This window comes from Xyrauchen texanus, chromosome 39 (genome assembly GCF_025860055.1).
Source record: "Xyrauchen texanus isolate HMW12.3.18 chromosome 39, RBS_HiC_50CHRs, whole genome shotgun sequence".
NCBI lineage: Eukaryota > Metazoa > Chordata > Actinopteri > Cypriniformes > Catostomidae > Xyrauchen > Xyrauchen texanus.
Window position 1 is genome coordinate 21,581,661 of NC_068314.1, and position 25,983 is coordinate 21,607,643.

General features: G+C 41.3%; 1 protein-coding gene across 1 annotated transcript; it reads right to left on the reverse strand.

Annotated features, from left to right (window-relative positions):
• Positions 1-25,684, reverse strand: LOC127632477 (phospholipid phosphatase-related protein type 3-like). The gene is made up of 8 exons (XM_052111067.1): positions 25,359-25,684; positions 20,992-21,090; positions 20,377-20,562; positions 19,367-19,496; positions 18,187-18,382; positions 17,901-17,958; positions 15,857-16,030; positions 1-1,333 (listed from the first exon to the last, which is right to left on the reverse strand). The coding sequence occupies exons 2-8, from the start codon at positions 21,070-21,072 to the stop codon at positions 65-67; spliced, it is 2,094 nt and encodes a 697-aa protein (XP_051967027.1). The 5' UTR covers positions 21,073-21,090; positions 25,359-25,684; the 3' UTR covers positions 1-64.
• Positions 25,685-25,983: the final 299 nt, after the last annotated feature.

Consider the following 25,983-nt stretch of genomic DNA (forward strand, 5'->3'; position numbering starts at 1 on the left):
TTGCATGGTGATGCCCACCCCATCCTCTGTAGTTGTGCTTATAACTACAGTTCTAAAAGCATTGTCAGTCTTTGAAATGCCTGCCACTTAGAAGCTTTTTGTAGTAGTTGTCCTGTTCAGAGTGGTTCTGACTGCTATCCCTGTCCAGCAGAACTAGGGGGGTCTTGTGGCGCAGACTACGACCTTCTGCGGTTTGACCCATGGGAGGGAGTTGAGGGGGAATTGGTGGCTGTGGGTGATGAGGGGTCTGGGGTGGTGCATGGTCAGCCTCACTGGTAAAAGAACAAGGAGAGCTGCTCCTGATGTGATGGTAAACACGGGAACCCTCATGATTGACACTCTTGAGCTCATATGACTCAGTCATATTTCCATCAGAAGATCCTCTCCACTCCCAGGGGTTAGTGGGGTTAGAGGTCATATGAACCACAGGGTGGTGGGGGGCATGGGCATCTATGGTGACAATGCTCGAACTGCTGTCACGCTCTGAGGGTGTGTGATTGGGAGATGACTCACCTGTGATGGATGACGTACCGGAAGAGGACGATGTCTCGGAGGATTTGGCCGATCCAGACAGGAGTCCCTGTTGCTTCGACATGGCGATGACTTGCATGAGCCGAGGCTGATGTCCTCCCTTGAGGGCTGGAATGTTGGCAACACTTTTCTCAGTGATGGACAGCCATTTGGCCCGAGTGCTTGCACTTTTAGGGGATACAGGCGGGGGTACAGAGGGCTGCACTGGGGGACGAGGGGGCATCACTACTCTTGCTCCGGCTGGTGGGTTAGCTGGTTTGGTAGGCTGTGGTACAGATGGATAGATTGAGGAATGGATGCTGTCTTCTTCAGTGGTGGTGTCATCGCCACCGTCTGAGCCCTGCTCGCTGGTGTCTTCATCTGGCAAGCTTCCACCTCGCATCTCCATTGACCTTTGCTTCCATTCAGACACCAACTGCTGTGACCTCATAGGGTCCAGTGGTACAGGTACTGTCACCAGACGCCTTGTTGGTTCCTCTGGAGCTGTAGCACGGGGCAATGTGTTGCTGAAAGTAACCATGGTTTCCTTACCCATAGGGCTCCGTGGAGCAAGCAGCTGCACATCTGCACTGGCCCTCTTCAAGCTGCCCAGGGAGGCTTTCTCTTGGTGTACAGGCTGGTTCAGACCATCAAGAGATGCTGGAGATGTAATTTCCTCATTGCTCTCGGAAGCATGACCTTTGTTATAGACAGAGTCGTGACCTCGCTGAGCCAGAGCCCTCAGTGCATCCTTCTGCAGAGGATGGGGTTGCAGGACAGCAGTGTCCTCTGGAGATTTAAAGTTGGCAACAGCATGGAAAGCCTGGACAGAATCGAAGTATAAATTGGTATCAACAATTAGGTTACAATAACTTTATTATATTGTTTAGATCAATGACAAGGAATATGTAAAACTGACTCCTAATATAGAGAACCACTGGAAAACATTGAAACAATGCACATCAGACCACATTAAAGATTTCTTAAAGAAAACATCTATGTTAAGACAGTCAATACACCTACTGTGATTTTTTTGGGCATGTCTATGTCTAAATCTATGTTGCTGCTGGAACAACATTCCTATCAATCAATCAAGGTTTGGTTTAGGTTTTGGATAAAATTAACTTTTATGGTCTTTACTCAGTGCTAAAAATAAGGTTTAAACAATTGAGCCACGGTACAGTCTTTGCGAACATTTAGACACTGGCAACGCCGATGGGGGAGGCATTTAGAGGAGAATTTTAGTTTGAACAGCACACTGTTCTGTCAACACACTACATGTTAAACATGAACCAATGTGACATTAAAATGTGTTATCATTTACTACATGCCTCATTCTATTAATTGAATCCACTTGAGATTTGTAAAAGAAGCTGTTTGAACTAGTCTGTTGTGTTCTATCGCTATATGTATGCTACATTCTACCACTAGGTGGCACTGTCGTAAAGTAGGTATTAGTTGAGAGAGTAAGAGATGAAGAGAGGATGACTACTGAATGTACCAAGCTTGCTACCGTGTGTTTGCTAATAACAACTGTTGTAGTAATGTAAATGCTCCCTGTTGAATTAAATCGCCCTTGTTGAACTTTCTGGCGTTCTTCATCACTACATTTTGGCGACAAGTTAATCTACGTCTTTTTGCTTGTTTTTACTGATTCATAATGGCTAACGTGCCTCTGCCTCCTATGTTTTTGACTTGCCCGGGAGAGCCGCCAATGCCTTTCGACATGTGGATGTGGATTTTCAACAACTGCATGCTGGTGATTAATGCAACAGGAAATGCTTGGCCTGAGGCTCGCAAGAGAGCTACGTTACTCCATTGCCTCGGAGTCGAGGGACAACGCACTTTCTACTCATTACCAGATACAGGTGACACGTTTGCCTCTGCTGCCGATGCATTAGAGAAACATTTCACACCCAAAGTTAACATTGTTGTGGAACGTCATGCTTTCAGAAAGCGGACACAAGCACCTCATGAGACTACATAACCTTGTTTCAAAATATCCTTTTGATGATAAACCGGACGAAATTATCCGTGACCAGCTAATTGAACATGTGACCAAAAAAAGCAGTTACAATTGCAACTCAAGTGGAATCTCGTAGCTGTTTCAGATGTGGTTCTGACAAACATGTTGCTAAATTCCCTCGATGCCCTGCAGCCAAGGCAATGTGTAAATCTTGTCATAAAGGACATTTTGCACGTGTTTGCCGCTCACTCAAAACCAGTGATGTACATGAGATAGAGCTGCCTGAACTAACTGTGCTGTACTTGAGAGACACTTGCCATGGATCAGAGACACTTTTGTGCAAAATTAATGTCAGTACACCTGCTTCCATTGTCAAGGAGCTTGAACTAGTTGTGGATACAGGCTCTGCAGTTTCCATTTTGCCACAGCACATCTACGATAAGTGCTTCAGCGACATACCACTGCTTCCACCTACTAGTCGGCTGGTGACCCACACAAGGAAAATAATTCCTGTGCTTGGATGCATACACGTCACAGTGAGTAGAGGATGTTGTACCTCCTCAGCCACGTTCTTTGTAGTAAAGAAAGGCACCCTTCTCATAGGAAGAGATATTATGGCTGCCTTAAACATCTGCATTCAAGGCAATACTGTCCTACCTCTGTTCACTGCTCCTCCTGTCCCTGTGTTGACTACAGACTCTACATCTGCATACTGCATTCCTGCTGCTCCTGACATTGGCTGTGCACGCAACTTTGTGCATAAGGTGAAAATCAACCATACTGTCAAACCTGTACGTCAGAAACTACGATGCCTGCCTTTTGCAGTAATGGCTTCTGTCTCAGCAGGACTTGACCACTTGCTGAAAGCTGGCATCATTGAAAAGATTGATGCATCACAATGGGTTTCACCTATAGTAGTCACAGGATGCAAAACTGGTGGAAAAAAAATATGCACAGACCTCTATGAACCTAACAAAGCTATAGTTACAGACTGTTACCTCCTACCTCATGTGGATGAACTGTTTGCAAACCTACAAGGTGCGAAAGTGTTTTCTACAAAATTGATCTGGCTAATGCATATTACCAGCTGCCTCTCCATGAAGAGAGTTGAGACCTCACAGCATTCATCACACATGAGGGTCTTTTCAGATATTGTAGGTTTCCCTATGGCCTTGCATCTGCCCCTTCAGCCTTCCAGAAATGATGGCTGACATCCTCAAAGGCCTCCCAGGTGTCCAGAATTATTTGGATTATCTCATTGTCTATGGCACCACACCTGCTGAACATGACCAGAATCTCAAAACTGTCCTCCAAAAACTGAAAGAGGCAGGACTACTGCTTAATGAAAACAAATGTCACTTCAGGAAGCCCTCTACGCTTCCTAGGCCATGTCATCACTGCAAATGGCATTCTACCTGATCAAGGACACATTGATGCTGTCCTGAAAGCCCCGCCTCCATCTGACATTGCTGCCCTGCATTTCTTCTAGGGCCTAGTATCATGGTACTCAAAGTTTCTGCCTAACTTTGCAACAGTTGTGGCCCCTATGCGTGCATGTGCCAGCAACAAAGAAACCTTTAAATGGACTCCTGCAGCTCAAAACAGTTTTGAATAAGTTAAACACTCATGTTAAGCACTCCTGCACTTGCTCTGTTCGACCATTCTTTACACCCTGTAATATCCACAGACGCAAGTGATTATGGACTTGGCGCTGTCTTTGCACAAGTACAATCTGACAGCACAGAGAAGCCTGTAGCTTTTGCTTCCCGCACACCAACTGCAACAGAGCGAAAATATTCTACAGTTGAAAAAGAAGCACTTGCCTTTTGTGTGCCGCAGAAAAATGGAGAACATACTTGTGGGGACATAATTTTCCTCTCTGCACAGATCACCAGGCTTTGACAACACTACACAGCACAAAAGGAATCGGTTGAGCTGAAATTGGTGTTGCCCGCTGGCCCTCACGTTTACTCTGTTTTGACTATGATGTCATCTACCGACCAGGTTCTCAGAACTACACAGCTGATTGTCATTCATGCCTACCCTTGTATGAGCCTGCTGACTCCAACAAATTTCTGCTACCCTGACTATGACTCTGCTTGCTCTGCTTGTTCTGAGCTGTCAGCCTTGCGCTCACCAATGGAAAGTGGTTGGCCTGCCTCTATTAAGTCAGTAAGTGAAATACTGTCTCCATACTACAAGATCAGAGATGAACTCTCAGTCAAGGATAACTACATCCTGAGAGGTTCAAGGCTCATTGCACCACTCACCCTACGACACACTCGCACACGAGAGTCACCAAGGGGTCGTCCGCACAAAGCAACGCCTGCAAGACCTGTACTGGTGACCAAAAATGTACTTGCAAGTGCAGTCTTGCATAGCTTCATGTGTACTTTGTCAGTCTAATGATATAACAGCCAGAACTCACCCTGCTCCTCTACAACCTGTTCCACTGCCTGATGGGCCATGGAAGAAACTTGGCCTTGTTCTTGTTGGAGCCTTCAACACAGCTGTTCCTGTCTGCAGGTATGCCATTACTCTGACTGATTACTATTCCAAGTGGCCTGAGCTTGCTTTTTCACATACTGCCACTACTGCAGACGTTATTCAGTTCCTGACCTCTGTCAGTTGTCATGGTAACCCAGAGAACATTGTCACAGACAGTGGTGCACAGTTCACTTCTGCATCTTTTGCAGTGTTTCTTCAGGACCGAGCTATATCTCACAGCAAAACATTAATCTACTATCCAGCTGCTAATGGAGCTGTTGAGAGATTCCATTGCATCCTCAGAAGTTGCATTCAAACCGCAATTCAACAGTCACTGCCATGGAATCAGGCTGTATTGAATTGGCTACAAGTGTACTGTGCAACACCACATGCAGCAACTTCTACCTCACTTCATGAACTCCTTTACGAAAGGAAAATGCGAACCAAACTGGATGTTCTTCCCCTACAGTCTGCCACATCTCCACTGGCTGCTTTTGCTCATGATGCAGTCCAGCAGCATATAATGAAGTGTTACACTGATGCTAAACATGGTGCATGCACACCTTCTTTCAAACCAGGAGAGAAAGTGAGAATAAGAAAACCTCAGCATGTACCTAAAGCACACCCCAGATACACTCACCCAGTAATTGTGAGTACGAGAGTGCGGCCAAACTCTTCCTTACTAAGTGATGGGAAGATTTGGAATGCATCTCACCTTGCTCTCTTTTCCTCTGTGGCTGAACAAGACTGTGACACATCTAGCCTGCCACACTCTGACAACCGAGTCATTCTTGACCTCTCTAATGGACAGCCATTTGTTAAATACAAGCCTAAGTGGCATAAGGACTATGTCATGCTGTAACTTGAAAATGAGAAGCTGAGATGGTTGATTGTTATAGTTAGAGTATTACTGATTATGCCCTAGACACCTTTAAAATGTTAAGGGAATGATAATTCTTATGTTTACACTTAGGTGCACTGTTACATATGTAATGTGCCTTATGTAAAGTTACTTTATTCACAATATTCTGTGTTAATGCTACCTAGGAAATATGGGTATCATTTTATTTAGTTCTACAGTATAGGACAACTAAAGTCTTGCCTTATTTTGATCTGCTCTTTACCGCTAACACTTATTTATGAGAGTGTAATCTTTTACAGAGAAGGGAGATGTTGTGTTCTATCTTACTACATGCCTCATTCTATTAATTGAATCCACTTGAGATTTGTAAAAGAAGCTGTTTGAACTAGTCTGTTGTGTTCTATCTCTATATGTATGCTACATTCTACCACTAGGTGGCACTGTCGTAAAGTAGGTATTAGTTGAGAGAGTAAGAGATGAAGAGAGGATGACTACTGAATGTACCAAGTTTGCTAATGAGAACTGTGGTTGTAATGTAAATGCTCCCTGTTGAATTAAACAGCCCTTGTTGAACTTTCTGGCATTCTTCAACCTACACAGTCAATGATGATATACAACAATATATGCAGTAATGTGTAATTTTTCATGTTTACATTCTGTATTCATTGCGCTACATGCTAACGCTAACATGCTATATGTGGCCTTATATTCTACACCAGCGCGGCAACTCTGTACCTCCGTCTCGGGTGATCTGTCTCGAGTGATCCGATCACAAGTGAACAGCGCTACAAAATACATGTGTGAATGGGGTCCAAAATGTTTTGTGATCAGGTCACTCAAACCACAACTGGAGGTGATCAGGGACGCACGCATATGCCCACTTTCCTGTTCTGGTGTGAATGGCGCATGTGTACTGAAGATTCTTCAACACAACACAAACAGAAATTTCGTAATCTTTGGTGGACTTTTAGCTAGCCTGTGAATAAGTGGGTGTTCAATGATCAATGAAAATGGACACTACTGAAAAGTACACTTGGGCGATGTCCACAATAATATGTTTTCATTTGAAAACGCATTTTTTTCTCTAAATTTTGGCCTTCCGTCCACACTGAGACAATGTTTTTGACAAAAAAACATTTTGTCAGCAAAAATTGAGCTTTTTGAAAACGCTTTCCCAAGTGGGTACATTTGAAAATGTCTTCACGTTGTAGTGTGGACTGGGAAAACAGATATATCTGAAAACGATCATGTATTTTTTGTCATGTGACGAAGTCATGTGATCCATTTAATCATACCAATTAAGATGGTGGCCCATGTTATAGCAGTGCTATTGTGCTTGATAGTCACATTGATAGCATTGTTAAAGATAAATGATACTTTGTACAACAATCACATTGCATTCCTTCAAAGGTGACAGAAGTTTACTCAGAATTGGTTTCCAGTGAAGGAACAAGAAGACAATTGTGTTTCAGAATGTTCCTACAATGGCGAATTTTCACAAGCGCATTAAGTGTTTTCATACGCTTCAGAGTGGATGAGCAACTTTTGGAAACGCTTGGAAATGGCAGTGTGGATGCAGAGCATTTCGAAAATGCAATTTTCAAAAGTATCCGGATTAATGTAGACATAGTGGTAGCCTTGTTCGTGCAACATGTTCAGTGTTTCCTGAAATTTCACGCTGGAAAGCTGTTTCAAACCACTGCAATGATCTCAAAACACCTTTGTTTTGGCCAGATTTTCTTGAAATTATGTCATACATGCAAGATTGGGGAGTAACGGAATATATGTAACGGGATTACGTATTTAAATACAAAATATAAGTAACTGTATTCCACTACAGTTACAATTTAAATAATTGGTAATTAGAATACAGTTACATTCAAAAAGTATTTTGATTACTGAAGAGATTACTTTGCATTTTATTGTCATTTGTTTCATTTCATATTTAGTCTTTTCAGATGGAAAAATTTATACATATTAATGATGCGATCCAAAGTGTATTTGAACAGCGGTGAAACACTTTCTTATGATGTGTTACATTCATACGAGCAGACAGAGAATTAAGTTTGAAGTAAGATTGGAACAAAAGAAATAGAAATAAACCTTGTGTAAACTGTCAGCTTTATGCTAAGCTAAAATGCTATTTCTAGGATTTTCCCTTTTTTCTCTGAATTTGGAATGCCCAATTCTCAATATGCAAGTCCTCATGGTGGCTTAATGACATGCATCAATCCGAGTGGCGGAGGATGAATCTCAGCTGCCTCCGCATCTTAGACCGTCAACCTGTGCATCTAATCACGTGGCTTGTTGAGCATGTTACCGTGGAGATATTGCGCATGTGGATGGTCACACCATCCACTACAGCATCCATGCGCAACTCACCACGCGCCCCACCGAGAGCAAACCACATTGTAGTGATCACAAGGAGGTTACCCCATGTGACTCTACCCTCCCTAACAACTGGGTTGCTTAGGAGACCTGGCTGGAGCCAGCGTCTTTACTACTAAGCTACCCAGGCCCCCTATTTCTAGCCATTTTACATGCCCATGTTACCAGGCAAGATCATATTTTTTTATCAAGAAAATTCACGTTGGACCATCATTTCTTTTTTTCTTTTTTTTTCATGTAAGACCTTTTGATCCTTTTGAAATTGTATTCTTGATAATCATTTTTGTATTGTTTCCCTGTAAAAATATCTAAAAATCCTTAAAACAAGATCAATATTAGAAACAACACTGCATAAGAGTTTTGTGTATTTTGTCTGACTGTACCGGCAGAGTTTTTATAGTCAAAACAAGTGAAAAAATATGCCAGTGCTGAAGAAGTAACCCTCCCAACCCTGCATACATCTGGTTCCTTCTTCAATTTCCCATGAATTATATTGGCGCTAACTGTAACACATTTGTGGAATGAGTAAGCTGGAAACGCCGAATTCAGCTCAAAGGTAATTTTATATTTCACACATTAAACTTGTTCGCTTGACTGCATAACGGTACAGCTTCACACAGCACTCAATATGCTCAATACAGCAGGCTGGTAGCAGCCAACAGACTCGTAGCTTCAGCTGGGTTCTCTCTCTCTCTCAATCTGAATCTGGCCCCTTTTATTTCCCCCAACTCTCACTGCAAACAAAGCAACAGCAATTATCAGCAATTCATCTCAGGTGAAAACCCTTTTCTACTTCTTTTCTCCCCAGGCGAAAGCTCGACCATGCCCCCGCCTCCGCATACCCCCACCTCACGACTCGAACTGCCGGGGGAACTGTCCGGTGAAAGCCATCTGCGTCCCCGGCATGTGGACCACCTGAACTTACATGGCTGGAGTGCCAAATACCACTGGGTGATCTGGGCATTGACTTCCTTCATGCGGTGGAGCCATTGGAGCGGGGCATGGTCCGAACAAAGCGTGAATGTTCGTCCCAACAAATAGTAGCGAAGAGTGAGGACCTGTGCTGTACTTTGTCTCTCTCATAGAGAGCTTCTGACTAATGTACATGTAACCTAGGTTAAAATTTGTCCATATATATATTAAATGTTTGTATATTGGTTTGGCTGTCCCTGTCCCTTTAATATATCTGCGCGTGAGTACGTGCCCTGTGATCGCACGTAACTCCAGTCACGTGACTGTGCTTAGCCAATCGCGCTTTGGAGCACGAGTGTTTAACCGGAGTGCGGCGTCTTCCTCATTCAGAGGTGTGGGGAAGCTGATCGACAGCTGTGGACAGAACAACTTAGTAGGGAAGCCGTCGCTGCCATCAGGGTATGTTTGTATAGAGGAACTGGCCAGGTTCTCTCTCTCTGTTTGGAGATGAATGATGGCGAGCTGAATTACTACGGCTGGGAGCCCACCATCTGCGCAGCATCCACTGAACAGCCGCTCTACTGGTCTAGTAGGAAGGTTGTCTGTAGCTTGTCCCCCACACACTTCTCCATAGACCAGCGCTTCAGTCCCACATGCACATTCTTCCCTTTGACGAACACTAACCTATGGACTTATTAACATAAACTCTCATAAAACCCTTGTGGGTTGTCACGTTGGTCTTGAAGAAACCAAACATCGCTGGGACAGTTTTTTTTGTTTTCGGTTCTTGTGTATGGCATTTGTTGTAATTTCTATCATCATATGTTACTTGAACAATAATCACAAAGTGCACTTAACTATAACCAGTTCAACTGTAGTCTGTCAATATTTTGTTTTGTTTTTTTCTATTTTTTTCCTTTATTATTTTTGTTGTAAATATATTGTTTAGTCACTTATCAATATATGGTACCTGCACCAAATTTAAAATTTATGTTTCTGTGTTGTTACTGACCACCAGCTCCTGTAGTCGAATTTAGACTTCTGTGACCTAACTAGCCTATACTGTTTATTTCTATAGCCACCTATTTAATTTATTATAGTTAATATTAATGAAGTAGTATTATCGGTTAGCAAGGCTCAAATACCCGTTACATATTGGCGAGCCAGCCAGGAGCCGGTTTGTACAGTAATTAACATTTTTATAACAACAGAAACAGTGCATTCAGACTCACCAGTCCGTTTTGGTTTTTGTGACGGAAGTTTTCGGAAACCTCGGGATAAAAATTCCTAATGCCGTCTTAGTGGATGGGCCGGTTGAAGAGAGTTCCTCTGAAGTTATAGATTTTCTTGATCAATACGGCGATATTAATCATGATAAGATTATTGATGATAGCGAATCCGAATTTCATCATATGCTTGTTGTTGAATTTGCGTCGGGAGCATCAGTAGCAAAACTGTCGTCACGATTGCCGTATACATTCATTTCTGATGAAAATAATGAATTCCATATTAAGAATTTATCCCAAATTTACACTTCCAAGTTGGGGGGTTCAAAAACTGACACCTATCTATCTGACCTGAAAGAAATTGCTAAAATGTCTGGAAAAGATTATTCGATGGTTCTTAGAGAAATTATGTTCCAGATACAACAAGCTATAGCACAACTTCATCCCATTGCTGTAAATGTCTCAAAAATAGAACAAAAGATATCTGACCAACAGAAAAAACCTCCAGAGCCATCTGTACCTCCTTCTGTACCAAGTCGAACTTTTGGCTCAGGGTATGCTCCTTTACAAAACTCTCTCACCCCACCTGTTTCTGCCTCTAACAGTGCCGATATGAACAGCGCTGGGGGACGATCGATTGCACCTGGTGATCTTAACCCTCCTGAGGTGCAGCGCTATGTTGTGGAGCATGTGGTCCGGAGCAGTGATACATCCATGCATGTTAGCCACCGGCTGAGACTGTTCTCTGGTAAAGTGCCCAGATCAACCCATGAAATGGACTACGACACCTGGCGTTCTGGCGTCGAATTAGTGCTGCGTGATCCAGCCATCTCTGATCTCCAACGCACCAGACTAATTCGTGACAGCCTGCTACCCCCTGCCTGTGATATGGTGAAACATCTAAGCCCTGATGCGCTGCCTGATGTGTATTTGCGGCAGTTGGAGTCAGCGTATGGCACTGTCCAGGATGGTGAAGAACTTTACGCCAAGTTCATGGATACTTACCAAAACCATGGAGAGAAGCCATCTGAGTACCTACAGAACTCCAGGTGGCACTGCAACATGCTGTGAGGAGGGGAGGAGTATTTGAGAGAGATATGGATAAACACTTATTGGCTCAATTCTGCAGAGGGTGTTGGGATAATGGACTGATTTCAGAACTTCAACTCAAACAAAGGAAATCAAGTCCACCATCTTTTGCTGAACTTTTATTACTCCTGCGAACAGAGGAGGACAGAGAAGCAGCAAAGGAGCAAAGAATGAAACAGCACCTTGGAGGAACCAAACAAAAGGTAACCACTCATGCTCAATTTGTAAACAGGCAGGATGAAGAACCAAATCTGTGCACTGTGATAACAAATTTCACCAAGGAGCTTTCACAACAGATGACAGTCATTCAACAACAGCTTGCTGCTCTCAATGCCGGTCGGACCAACAGGTATCAGCCAGCAGCTACGTATTCTGCCTCAAAGCAGTCTGAACCCGGGAAGACGGGGAGAAATGCCAAATTAGCTTCTTTCAATTCGAAACCCGGGTTTTGCTTTCGCTGTGGGGAGGATGGCCACATTAAGCCTCAGTGTGATTCTGATCCGAACTCGGCACTGGTTAGTGCCAAGCGAAAGCAGTTTCAGGACAGGCAGCAGAAGTGGCAGAGACAAAATCCATCTGCAAAGAAGCATTTAAACTAGCTCTAGTTCCTGGTGTGGGACACCCAGGGGCTGAGCAGGACCAAAATTGTCCCGCCAAGAGTGAGCTTTCTGTCAACTGTTTTGAGCTGCAGTCTACATCAACGAGAGTACCAAAAGGACTTATAGGATCCAGATGTACTGCTGATGTCAAAGTCGCCGGTCATCACGGTTCCGGTCTTCTGGATACCGGGTCCCAAGTTACGACCATTCCGGTTTCCTTCTACAATGAACATCTCCGATCAACCAGTTCAACCTCTGCACGAGCTATTCCACGTCGAAGGAGCGGCAGGCCAAAATGTTCCATATCTTGGCTACATTGAAACTACAGTGACTTTCCCTAAAGACTTTGTGGGAAGCATCATTACTGTTCCAACTCTTGCACTCATTGTTCCTGATGTCAGACCAGGATTTCTTACCTCAATCCTGATTGGCATGAATACTCTCAAAATGCTCTACGACCTGTTTCGGCAAAGCGACAATTCTTCTTTCCAATCAAATGCATCCAGTTACCGAGCTGTACTACAAACTCTCCAAGTGACCTATCAACAAAGCTGCAGTGGCCATCTTGGAGTTGCAATTCTGCTCAGTAAAGTCTCTGTGCTCGTTCCGGTTGGCCACACCGTATTGCTGAAAGGCTCTGCTAAAGTCTCTGCTCCAGCAAGTCAGTATGCTGTCGTCCAACATCCGGATTCAGGCCTGCTGGGTGGTCTGTGCGTTAGCAGCTGTCTTGTCGACATGCCAACACATTTCCCTCACCAAGTACCTGTTATGGTGAGAAACGAATCGGAGCAAGACATCTACATACCACCGTCGACCATCATAGCAGAGCTGGGAGCGTATGAATGCATCGTTTCAGAGCAGCATGTGACCAGTTCCTCAGCACCTGGGACCAATGGCTCTCCACTAGTTTTTAACTTTGGGGAATCGCCATTACCCCTGGAATGGAAGGAAAGAATCACCACCAAGTTGAATGCAATGTCCAACGTCTTTTCCCAGCATGATCATGACATTGCAAAGCCTCTCAACGACCTGACCCGCGGATATTCTTCCACAAGAAAGAACTTAAAACCTCTTGGCTTAAAGGTCCACCAGTTTGATACAAAGCAACCCTTCGGTTCTCGGTGGAGTTCTCATTGTCAACTTGCTTTTACTGCCTTGATTGAGAAACTTACCAGTGCACCAGTCCTGGGGTTCGCTGATCCAAAACGCCCTTACATTCTGCATACGGATGCGAGCACCATTGGGCTGGGTGCAGCGCTTTATCAAAAGCAAGACTCTAAGCTTCGGGCTATTGCTTTCGCAAGCCGAGGACTCGGCTTATTATTTTTGTTGTAAATATATTGTTTAGTCACTTATCAATATATGGTACCTGCACCAAATTTAAAATGTATGTTTCTGTGTTGTTACTGACCACCAGCTCCTGTAGTCGAATTTAGACTTCTGTGATCTAACTAGCCTATACTGTTTATTTCTATAGCCACCTATTTAATTTATTATAGTTAATATTAATGTAGTAGTATTATCGGTTAGCAAGGCCCAAATACCCGTTACATACAGCACCGGGTGCTCTTCACCCACCACCACTTGGGACAGTACCGCACCTAGCTCCTTGCATCATTTTGCAAAACAAATGGGAGAGAGAAGTTAGGTGAATGCAGAAGTGGCCCGCCACGAAGTGCAGCTTTTACCAGCATAAAGGCTTGTTGGCATGGCTCTCCCCACTGGACCGGGTCTGGAGTTCCCTTTTTAGTGAGATCAGTCAGTGGGCTGGTGAATAGCCAGCCAGCCCCAGGAACTGTCTCACCTCCTTTTTGGTCTTGGGTCTAGGGCAGTTCGCAATCACTGCGGTTTTATAAATTTGGGGCCGCACCTGACCATGACCCAAGTAGAATCCCAGATACCATAGCTCCACCCATCCAATTACATACTTCTTCAAATTTGCTGTGAGCTCCACTCATCACAGGACCCATCCACACAACCCCTTCAATAATGATCGAAAAGCCAGCCAATTAGTTCCCAAAATTTGCGGATGGTTGAGGCGAGGACAAACCATCACCTCAATATTATGCTTTTGTCCCTGGAATATTAGCATGATGGTCACTATAGGACAATCACAAATATCCCTGTGCACACACCTCTCCTTCATTATTTGTCTCAAATGCCCTGTTTTGAACCAAGCATTGATGAATGGAGGTTTGATTACAACCTGAATCTGCCAAGGCTTGGTATGTAACCCCCTTAATACTCACAGGTATTTGGTACATTCCTGCTGATCGGGGCATGACAGCAGACTCCTCCACCTGGGATGAAGAGAGGAGGAGACGGGGTTTGTGGAAGCAGAAAACCCTCATGACCGGGGAGTCGGTCTTGGGGGAATGTTCCCCTGTTTCAGGGAAACAGAACAGGACAGAAGGAAGGAGGAGGGGAAGAGAGAACAGGGGAAGAGACATTAGGGTGGAAGGGCGTGAGGCGTGCCGGCCCCCGGATATGCTGCCAGATGGTGTTACTCAAGCTCGATCACTTCATCCAGCGATGCCGGTCTGTGGCACTGGACCCCCTCTGGCAACTGGGAGAAGAACTGCTTCAGCACCACCAGGTTGATGACATCATCGGCATAGTTGTCCTCCTTGGCCAGCACCCACCATCAGCAGGCATCAACTGCTGGGCAAAGGCAAACGGGCAGTGGACCTCGCTCAGCATTAAGGAGCAGAAACACCGGGAGTGTTCTTCTGAGCTGTGGCCGACCCATTGCAAGATGGACTTCTTCAGCATCGAGTAGATAGGAGGTTGACGACTGAAAGCTGTGGTACAATCTGGGCTTCCCAGTCAGTAGTGGTAGAAAATGGACCACCCACTGTTCTGACAGCCACTTCAGAGCTTCAGTGGTGTACTCAAGAGCTCAAGGAGGGCCTCTGGATCATCTTGAAGCCCCATCTTGGTGAGCAACATGTTGGGGTATGCTGCTGCCGGGGACTGGGTGGCCGGCCCCTCCTGGGGTACAAAGCTCTGCCACATCTGCCGGTCCTCCTCCTGGGCACGAAGGAGCACCTCAAAGCACTGTTGCTTCTCTTTACGAAGCTCCATGAGGGCTTGGTGTTGGCCGTGGTGGATGCTGGCAAGGGACCGGTAGCCTTCCTCCAGTAGTGACGACTCCATGACAGCGTATCCTTCTTCCTCTGTTCCCGGGTTTCGGCACCAGTGTAACAAGTTTGTGGAATGAGGTAGCTGGAGATGGTGAATCCAACTCAAAGTAATTTTATTCTTCACACATTAAACGCGTTCTCTTGACTGCGTAAAAGTAAAGCTTCACACAACACTCAATACACTCAATACAGTGGGGCTGGCAGCAGCCAACACACTCATAGCTTCGGCTGGGTTCTCTCTCTCTCACTGAGGTCTGGCCCCTTTTATTTCCCCATCTCTCACTGTGAACAAAGAAACAGCAATTATCAGCAATTCATCTAAGGTGAAAACCCCTTACTGCTTCCTCTCTCCCCAGACGAACACTCGACCATGCCTTCGCCCCACACTAACCAACCAATTATCTCAAATTTAAGGGTTAGTAAGTGTTTAGGGTTAGGGTGTGGGTTAGGGATAGGGTTGAGGATATGTATGATTGACAGGAATGTTGTTCTAATGTAGCTTAATGTTCATATCTTAAGGGGCTTTAAGACATTAAGTCATGATTTTCTGTAAAGCTGCTTTGAGCACTATACACCCCTATATAAGTTGACTTGATCCAAAGTGTGTAAAGCTGACTAAGTACATTAAACCACAGTGCAATCTGCAAATATACATCTGGAAGCCAAACACTCACCAGGTATGCAGCAATCCCGGCACCAATAAAGAACCCGACATAAACATCAATGGGGTGACTTCGGTACTGGGTGATCTGAGTGAGTCCAGTCAAAGCAGCCGCAATGGCAAAGGCAAAGACCAGAATGGGTTTAAGCAGCTTGGTGCTATCTGAGATTGTTGAGTTGAAGTACATCTAGAAGAGCAGAAAGCAACAGAGGTTTCCAAATGTCTTGCACAAATTTTGCCATTTCTGACAGTCTGACAAGCACAAGGTGGGAAGCAGCAACAACTTATCTCCATGTCTGTCACTTGAAGTGGATCCTGCCAAATGCGTAGATATGTGAAACACTTACCTATATTTAGATTCTTACTAAGCCAGAGAACAAGCGCAGCTGAGAATTTAAATAATCACATATTACTTTAATATATGACCCATGTTGAAATCTATTTCTTGAGTGAGCTCATGTGTGATATGTCTATTCCATACACATCTAAATTATAGTACAATATTGTGTTGGTTTTTGTAAGTGTAATATACAATCACAGTATCACAGGAAATCACAGTCTCTGTTTCACTGGTAGCAATGTGATCTCATTCAAATTCAAAGGTTTAGAAATGTGAAGTGTGGTTCTATAGAGTGTAGTAGCACAAAAAACAAACATTTTCATACATTTTGAAAGACACTGAAATGTATAATATCACCATATTAAACGTAAAACCCTTATACTTATGGACAATTTGAGAGATTTACAAATGTTCACAAAACCTTTTACAATTCATAGAATATTGAATTCATGGAATTCATTGGGTGATTTTATTGTATCTATAATAAATTTGATTAAATATAGGCCTATTAATGTCTTCCAATTTAGTATTTGTAATATATTGCTGTAGCTGTTGTAATTCACTGCTATTAAACATAACTTTTATGTCATATTGTGTCTTTCACAATATGAGTATACGTATGTTAAAGTGATAGTTCACCCACAAATGAAAATTCCATCACTATTTACTCACCCTCATGATATCCCAGGTGTGTATGACTTTCTTTCTTCACCAGAACACATTTGAAGGAAAATAGAATAATATCTTAGCTCAGTAGGTCCTTAAAATGCAAGTGAATGGTGATTGTTCTTTTGAAGCTCCAACAAACACAGACAGTCAGCATAAGCGTCATCGATACAATATCAGTGGTTAAATGAATGTCTTCTAAAGCAATACAATCACATTTGGTGTGAAAAATATAAATATTTAAGTACTTTTTAACTTTAAATAATCGCTTCCGGTAAGCTTCAGGAGAGGGTGGAGAACACACGGTCTCTCGTGTGACATATTCGCTTTGCCATGATACAAAGGTAATCTCAAATTCTCCACTCGGTTGAGACATCCAGCATGAGCACACCAACACACCATTGTGAGTAAAGAAAAGATAAATACAGATCTAAAACAAAACCAACCAAGTTATTGTACAAACTTCCTCCTCACTTGTAAACAGCACTGCTCTTCCATCTGTAATGCAAATGCATGCATGTTTCAAATTTCAATGTGATTATGCCACACGTGCATACTGCTGCCGAACGAAATAATGATTTGGAGTAAAAAAAAAGTACTTAAATATTGATATTCTTTGCAGCAAAAGTGATTGTGATGCTTTTGGGCCAACTTGCATTTTAAGGGCCAACTTGCATTTTAAGGACCTACTGAGCTAAGATATTTTTCTATTTTTCTTCAAATGTGTTTTGGTGAAGAAAGAAAGTCATACACATAATGAGGGTGAATAAATAATGAGAGAGTTTTTCATTTTTGGGTGAAATCTCTCTTTAAAAAAAGTTGACGTTTTAGATCCTGTAAACACATTGAAATTGTATGTTTCAGTGTCTATCCAAAGGTACAAAAATATGTGTGCACACTTTCTGCATGAAACTTTAAAAAACATATGATATCACCCTGCTAGTAGAGCAGTTTACCACAGCAGGCTATGAGGTTTCCATATAAACAGTATTAGCAGTAAACACTCAACAGACAGACATAAACATACTAAGAGGGTGCAGAAGAGACTTACTGAAATATAAACAGCAGCAAAGGAAGAGAGGGTTGCATGCTGGGAGGGGAAGGTTTTCCTGTCACAAAGAAAAGGAAACATCTTTAGTAAGTCTAGACCAGGTATGCAACGGAAGTTACTAACAAACGTTTTTGTCTTTGACAAAGGGTGAGTAGGTAGTGTGTAGTACAGGAAGAAAACCACAAAAGGGAGAAAGAAAATTGTGGTTGTACAAGGCTGAAGTTGTTACAGTTAATCACATTATCGAAGGCTAGCTTAATTTCCAAGTACTAAAGCATATTATTACCTGGCAGAGAGAATGGCATGCTGATCCTGGCCAGAGCATATGTCTTTGGTGATGTAAGGGTTCTTGTCACAGGACACACCTGGGACAGTATAATTGGGTTGGCACACTGTAAGAAAGAATGGTGTGTGATAGCCAGTGGCTAGTTGGATGACATCAGTGACCAGTGCTGTCGCACAAAGACCAAAAACGTGAACACCTAGAAACAGAGACAGATGAAGAGGAATGAAACATCGATGACTCATTTTATAGGCTTCATGTAACACTTTGTGCCTGACTCATGTTATGTAATGTTCATCTGCACCATTCCTGTTCAGATTTTTGTTCATTTTGCAGCAATGATAGATTGTAAAACTTTTGACTTCATTGCTCTGATTGTAGTAACCGAAAGCATTGTTTTATTGTTCAGATTGTGCTCTTTCATAGCTCAGGAGAATTTTCAGTTCTGCTTCATCTAAATATAACCTCTATTTCAGATGTTTCTCCCAAAGTCGCTAGGAGAAAACAATAGACACAAATGACATACAAAGCAACAACAGGAGAATGAACTGGTAACACTTTACAGCAATTAGGTTGTATTTGTTAACATTAGTTAACTATATTCATTACAAAAAATAACAATTAACAACACTTTAACAGCACTTATTAATCTTGGTTCATTTTCATTTTTAACATGCATTAATAATTTTTTTTTTTTTAAAGTTCAGTATTAACATAAATTAACACATTATGAACTAGCATAATTAACAATTTCATAGACAAATAAAGTAAAAATACATTGTTCATTGTAAGTTCATGATACCTAATGCATTATGTTAACAAACAGAACCTCGTTGTTCTGTTACCAAAGAACTATAACATGAAAGAGAATGTAATCTTGGAAGTATTTGATTAGAAATGTTTTTAATTGCAAACTTTGGTATCTTGGCAAATCTGAGCACAGTTTGAGACATGCTGAGATCTCCTCTGAAACTCTGAAGGGGACACATGACATGAGATTACTGGGGTCATTTTCTCAGAAGAAAAATATTAGAAATAGTTGATTGAAAAGTCTCCATTTGCCCTCCATTTACTTTTCTTTCTTTCAAGAATAAACAATTGAGATACTAATAATTGAAATATACTGTCCTTTTATGATTTGGGGAAAATAAAATTGCCTTACAATTTGCAAAGAGTTACATACCAACAAAACGAACAGTTCTCCGCAGGAAAGAGTTGAAGTTACAGCCACCAGCATTGATGCTCCCCTCAATCCCTGAGCGGACCTTAAGTTTGGACTGCATACAATACAGCAGACCCTCACCTATCATGATCTGTAAACAGGACAAGAACAGAAAACCACATTGAATCATATGATTTTTCCGAATTTGTTCTCTGTAAATTTAATAAGAGAATTTTAAAAATATATAATACACACAGATCTGAAACGTTTAAATACACACACTTGGGGGCATATGTAACTAAAAATAAAACCATGTTGTACTTAAAGTCAGCATGAAATGGTATTAGAAACCTATTTCGCTTCAATTATATGATGCATTTCTGAAACAGCATATTAAAAAAGAGAAAAATGTAGGGCAGGACTTGATTTTATCAATCATGAAAAGTGTTTCATACCAGAATGGAGCATGATCTGAATGTGAGTTGGCATCAATTTTGATGAGCATTTTTATGCATGATATGGATGCTGAAGTTCACGTTAACCATTGAGAGCTTCTTGACATATCAAAATGCTTCTTTTTCAAAATCTATCATTAATAAACTGATAAATATTATTACATTTATTCATATGAATTGGATGTTGATTTAATTCTTAGGGTAAGTGGTAATAAATTCTCAATCTTGAGAATTTGTATTAATGACTTGATTAAATTGATGTATCGATCTATGATGAGACTTAGGTTTCAAATGGTTAGAAAACAATATGCGATTACATTTTTTAAATATGGATTTAAATTAGTGTGTTATCTATTGGCAATATTTCAGAAAGGCTGCTTTACCTATAGCATTAGGCTAAAACAATTATTGAATTGTTATTTTCACTAATGAATCATGCACAATAAGACTAGGAACATGTATTATGAAAGTAAATAGAGTCAGTTTTGATTTCATGTTGACCTTTTGGTCATATTTGTTAAAGGGACAAAGATTTAAAAACAATAAGATGAAATGATTGGCGATCTCCCATCTTACAGAGGCGGCAGGGCCAGCAAACGCCAGACTCAGGAGCATGAGCAGAGGAATGAGCTCATCTCCACTGTCCACATAGGGCATGCTGAGAGAGCGGTCATGGCAGCGGAATCCCACCTGCGCTGGCTGGAGCACATCTGTGAGCTCCAGGAAGTAAAGTGAAACCATGGAGGAAGCCACTATGGGCAGCTGGGGGTCAGAGGAGGGAATGTGCAAGAGAGGCGTAAACTTAAATGGAAATTACAAATTTTTCACAATGTAATAATAAAGAGACAGTCTTTATTTAGTATATTTACTAATTGCTTTTTCCATATAGTACAAACAGATATGAAAGATTCATAATACACAGGCATATCAAGATCAGAGCACAGGTTAATTACTGTAGAGCGACTGGCGCAGATGGCTGTTAAATGTCAACACCGAGTACAGTACTGAAGGGCTGACAGTGTGGTGAAACGTATTCACAGTAGCACACTCAAGCTGTCATAATGCGTTTTCAATTATGTCTTCAAAGGAAATGAGAAAGCCTGGTTGTTTGGAGTGTGTAATGTAATTTCTTGAGACATTAATTGTGCTATTGAAGTATTAAACTCCAGTAAAAAAAATTGTGGCACGTACCTCTACAAAATAGAAGCAGGGTAGCAGTGTCAGGCTGTCTTTAGGAGGTTTCTTCTTGGTTTTTTCACGTGCAGTCATCATGATGATACTCCTTTGAAGCTATTTTGATGACATATAAGTTAAAATTGAGTGGTAAATGTCCATACAATGAAATGTTTGGACAAGTTAGGTCTTCATTAGGCACAATTGTCCTAACTGGTCAAAACATTGCCTTTTTGTAATAAAGGTTGGAGCTTTAATTTCAGTGTGCATACATCTACCTCTTTTTTGACATTCATTTACATTTTTTGTCCTGCCCCTGAGCACAACTCGGGTTTTGGATGTGCACACCTACTTGACCATTTTTTATTTAAAAAATGTAAGTATTAACACTAAATTATGTAAATTCTCTCGTTAAAATACCTATCCCACCATCCTATCTTTTTCCTATCCATTTACATTTATGCATCATATCCAAAGCGACTTACAGTGCAATTATTACAGGGACAATACCCCTGGAACAACCTGGAGTTAAGTGCCTTGCTCAAGGACACAATGGTGGTGGCTGTGGGGTTAGAACCTGTGAGCTTCTGATTAACAGCCCTGTGCTTTAGCCACTACGCCACCACCACTCCATCTATGCTGCCACCACTCCACTACGCCACCACCACTCCTATCCCAGCTTAATATGCAGAGCCAACTATAAGGAAGCCATTTGTTGGCTGATTTCCTCAAAACATGTAAACACTGTGGGTTTGCGGCACTATAAAAACATTTCTCTATTTGTTTGAGCATCACAACCAGCACAAAACATGGCTCAACCAATGGCATGACTTTGGTGTGGAACTATCTGTTTATTTGACCAATGGAAAAAGGGGAGGCCTTACTGGAAGTCTTTTTATGACTTAACATGACAAGTAACAATAGTACGTTCTGGTGAAATCGTAAGAAATCACACGAGTTAGCTCATACATTGGTACAAAAACGTATGACATTTACTTCCATAGAGGGAAATCAATGAACCAACGAAGATATCATTATTATTTTTCTAAAGTCTAACCCATTATCCAAACCTAAAACCTAAATATGATTTTAATAGGAAAATGGGTTGCACTTCATTTTACAGTTTTGTACTTTCGGAATACTTACAGTGTATTTACCCAAGAAAGTACTGAGTAATATTAGGTAACTGTATGTACTTAATATGGGTTAGGTTTAGAGTTAGTACCTAGTAATTACTGTAGTTGTTGTAATTATATAGAAGAGAAAATTAAGAAGAAAGAGAAACATCTGGGTTTTGAACAAGCTATTTTACGATTTTACCTTAATTTAACTCCAAACCCAGACATTCAGACATTTCCTTTCTTAAAATAAAGTGATGGATAAGAGGCTAGCTAAAATGTTATGCCAGCATTGTATCATTTTGAAATTCTGTTTGTTCATTAGTTGGTCTCTATGAGAAAAAAAAGTCACTTTTTGGATGAGCCAAGTTGTACAATATCTTAAAATTTTGCCATCTTGTACGAATTATTACGAGTTGGCATGAGAAACCAGCTTGAAAACAATCATTATTTTGTGCACTTCCATTTGGTGATGCTAGTTGTGCAAACATTACATACTTCAGCTTTAAATCCTAGTTTCAAGAAAAGGCCTGCACAGAAATATTTTAAATATTTTTTTTTCTCATCTGAAACAGAATGTAGCCCTCCTGATTTATTAGATAAATGAGAGAAAAAATATTAAATAAACAATTCTTCTCCAAATATATAATGAACAAATGTTGATGTTGGCTATTGTTTGAGCAGGCAATGAGAGAATAGTGTTTTGTGCTCTCTGCCAAATCAACAGGGACCGAACAAGGCACTTGTCCTGAAGACACTCTCCCAACTCTCGAGTGGGAGTGAGTGAGGCTTCGCTGAAATTAGCAGGAAGCCTATTTTCAAATTAGGGTCTCTGTTTATCCGAAGAGCCACATATGCCTCACAGGCAAATTATTTCTGTGTGCTGAGTGTGTGATTATGTGTGTGGTTTTAGGAAGGAATCCATAGGCACTGAGTTCTCTCTTAAACAGAGTGTTTGTGCTCACAAAGCTTTACGGGGAGAGACTGTGACTGTGGTGAAAGATAAATAAACTTCACTGGATTTCTCACACATTCCTCCCTGTGTCAGTGGGGTTAAAGTGTGCTACTTTTTGACACTGGTGTGTGTCCAAAAAGATGAATCCAAAATTAACCCATGACATTTGCATGGGTCTGTAAACAATTTAAAGTCACAATAACCAGTCGTTGCAAGCCATTATACACTTGAAGTAAAGTGACCTAGGAAAAATCACTGATGATAAGGAGGAGGATTGAAATTACAATGATTCACACCATAAAAGCTTGTGTATTGGTCATGACATGCATTCAGGACAGACAGGAAGAAAGACAGACAGACAGACAGACAGACAGACAGATAGATAGATAGATAGATATATAGATAGATAGATAGATAGATAGATAGACAGACAGACAGACAGACAGACAGACAGATGTATGTCAATATCAATATTCAGGTTTCATACATTATAACATGGGCTAACATTGTTGTATAACAGGAGGATCATCAGCATAAGAATCATGAAATGATTGCATGTGGCCAAAAGTACAAGGCATATAAAGTGTCATTATAATTAAAGATGAAAACAAACTAAACACATTTTCGTTAACTAAAATAAAAATAAAAACTGAAATGATTGGAAACTAAACTAAACTACCTTTTCGTAACTCCAAAATCAACTAAAACACAAATAAAAAATTACCTTAACAAGATTTACCTAAAATTTCTCTCATTTTCTATTCCATTACTTTTCCTGAAATTAGCTATGCCACACATCACAAAGTGAAATCATCAATTTGAAAAATAAAGGGATAATTCACCCAAAAATAAAAATTTTCTCATCATTTACTCCCCCTCATGCCATTCCACATGCAAGACATTCTTTCATCTGCTGAACACAATTGAAGATTTTTATAAGAATGTCTCTGCTCTCTACGTCCTTACAATACATGTCAATGGGGTCCAAAACGTTAAATCTCCAAAATGCACATAAAGGCAGAATAAAGGTTATTTAATCCATGTCTTCTGAAGTGATCGAATCGGTTTTGGGTTAGAACAGACGAACATTTAACTACTTTTTCACTCTACATCTTGCAATTGTAGTCTACAGGAAAGATCATGTGCTCAAGCTCAAATACACTTACTAGTCCAGTTTGCAGAATGCTACATGGCACTGGGAAATATTATCAAGCTGAAATCATGTTTGCCAAGGAGACTGCTGATGCCCATATTTACAGTAAAAAGGGACTTGATCTGTTTCTCACCCACACATCCTATTGCTTCTAAAGACATGGATTTAACCACTGAAGTTGTAATTAAGTTGTCATTACTTTTTTGCTGCCTTTATGTGCTTTTTGGAGCTTCAAAGTATTCACCGCTATTGACTTGCATTGCATGGACCTACAGAGCTTAAATATTCTTCTAATAATCTTTGTTTGGAATTCAGCAGAAGAAAGAAAGTCATACACATCTGGGATGGCATGAGGGCGAGTAAATGATAAGAGAACATTCATTTTGGGGTGAACTATCCCTTTAACTGTTTACTCCCCAGAGATTAGTTTAGCAATGATTTATAATCATTTAAGGAAATAATACGCATACAATGTGGATCAAGCTAAATGTCCTTTGCCACTTTACCCATATTCATCCTAAATTATTAAATTTGCTACATTTACAATCCACATTAAACATGAAAATACCACTAGATTGAGGTAACACAAGACTGCCCTGAGAAATTTAGTGATGTTACACTTTAAATGAAACCAGTAAAGGCTCACCTTTGGCAGACATAAGACATATACTAAAACTAAAATACAACTAAATTGAAACTAAAAAATAAATAAATGAAAACTAACAGACAAACTGTGAAAACTAACGAAAACTAAACTGAACTGTAATGGCATATTGAATATAAAAATATAAATTAAAACTAAATTAAAAATCCATATCTATAATAACACTGTGCTCATAATTTTTTTGTCACATGCATTATAATTGGTGCTGTATTAGCGTCACTGCGCTGACACTCTAATACTCATATATCGCTTAAACGCCAATAAACACTACACGCGACGCGACTAGAACGCTCCCTTTATGGTCAACAAAGTTGTCTACACTGCGAGCGCGCGACGTCGCGCTAACCCTAGAACGTGTTATAATCAATGGAGGTCTGCTGTGCAGACTGCCTTGCTGATTATGAAAGGAGCATTCTAGTCGCGTCGCTTGTTCATTATGACAAAGCTGCCACTGCTCTTCCATGCAGGTAGAAAACTGGAGAGAAAAAATCTCACCTTGACTGTGAAAACAGTTGATTCTCTAAATAAACGGGGATGTCCTGAGTGAAAATCGCCTGCGTTTTTCTAAAGGATAATAACAGCGTATACGGTACTCGTTCTCGGGTTTAGAATGCGGCTCTTAGTTCATATTCCTCTTTCTGCTCACGATTTCCAACGAGCAATCACGCAGCCGGGCACTCCTGATATATCTCTGACTGCTGGAATCAACCACAATATAACTCAACTCACTGAGCTGCCAGAGCTGCTCTTCTTGAAGTCAGACATCCAATATCAGACCCCCAATCATTCAAGCCCCAGTACCAGATATGCGAAGATTTTTTAATATTGTTTCAAGCAACATCCTGATCTTAATATAAAATCAGTCCGTCATCACCAGTCATCATGTGTGGTGGCAGCATTCCTGAGGATCTTCTACTCTATTTGATCTTCATAGCAGTGATCTGCGCAAGTGCAGTAATATCAGCCAGCAGTGCGCAAATATTACTGGAGATGCACAGTCAGGTTGCATGTGTTCACATAACAGAGTGGGGTTGTGAGAGTACTGGCTCATTGGACAGGCTGGATTTTGATTCATGTCTTAGGGCAGAATGGGAGCCGAATTTGTATGAACTCCCCATAA

Coding starts and splice junctions, on each gene's coding strand:
- LOC127632477 (XM_052111067.1), bottom strand. CDS start 21,072: ATGATGACTGCACGTGAAAAAACCAAGAAGAAACCTCCTAAAGACAGC. Junction 19,497..20,376: donor TTGCTGGCCCTGCCGCCTCT/GTAAGATGGGAG, acceptor TCCTGTTTACAG/ATCATGATAGGTGAGGGTCT. Junction 17,959..18,186: donor CATGCCATTCTCTCTGCCAG/GTAATAATATGC, acceptor TCTTTGTGACAG/GAAAACCTTCCCCTCCCAGC.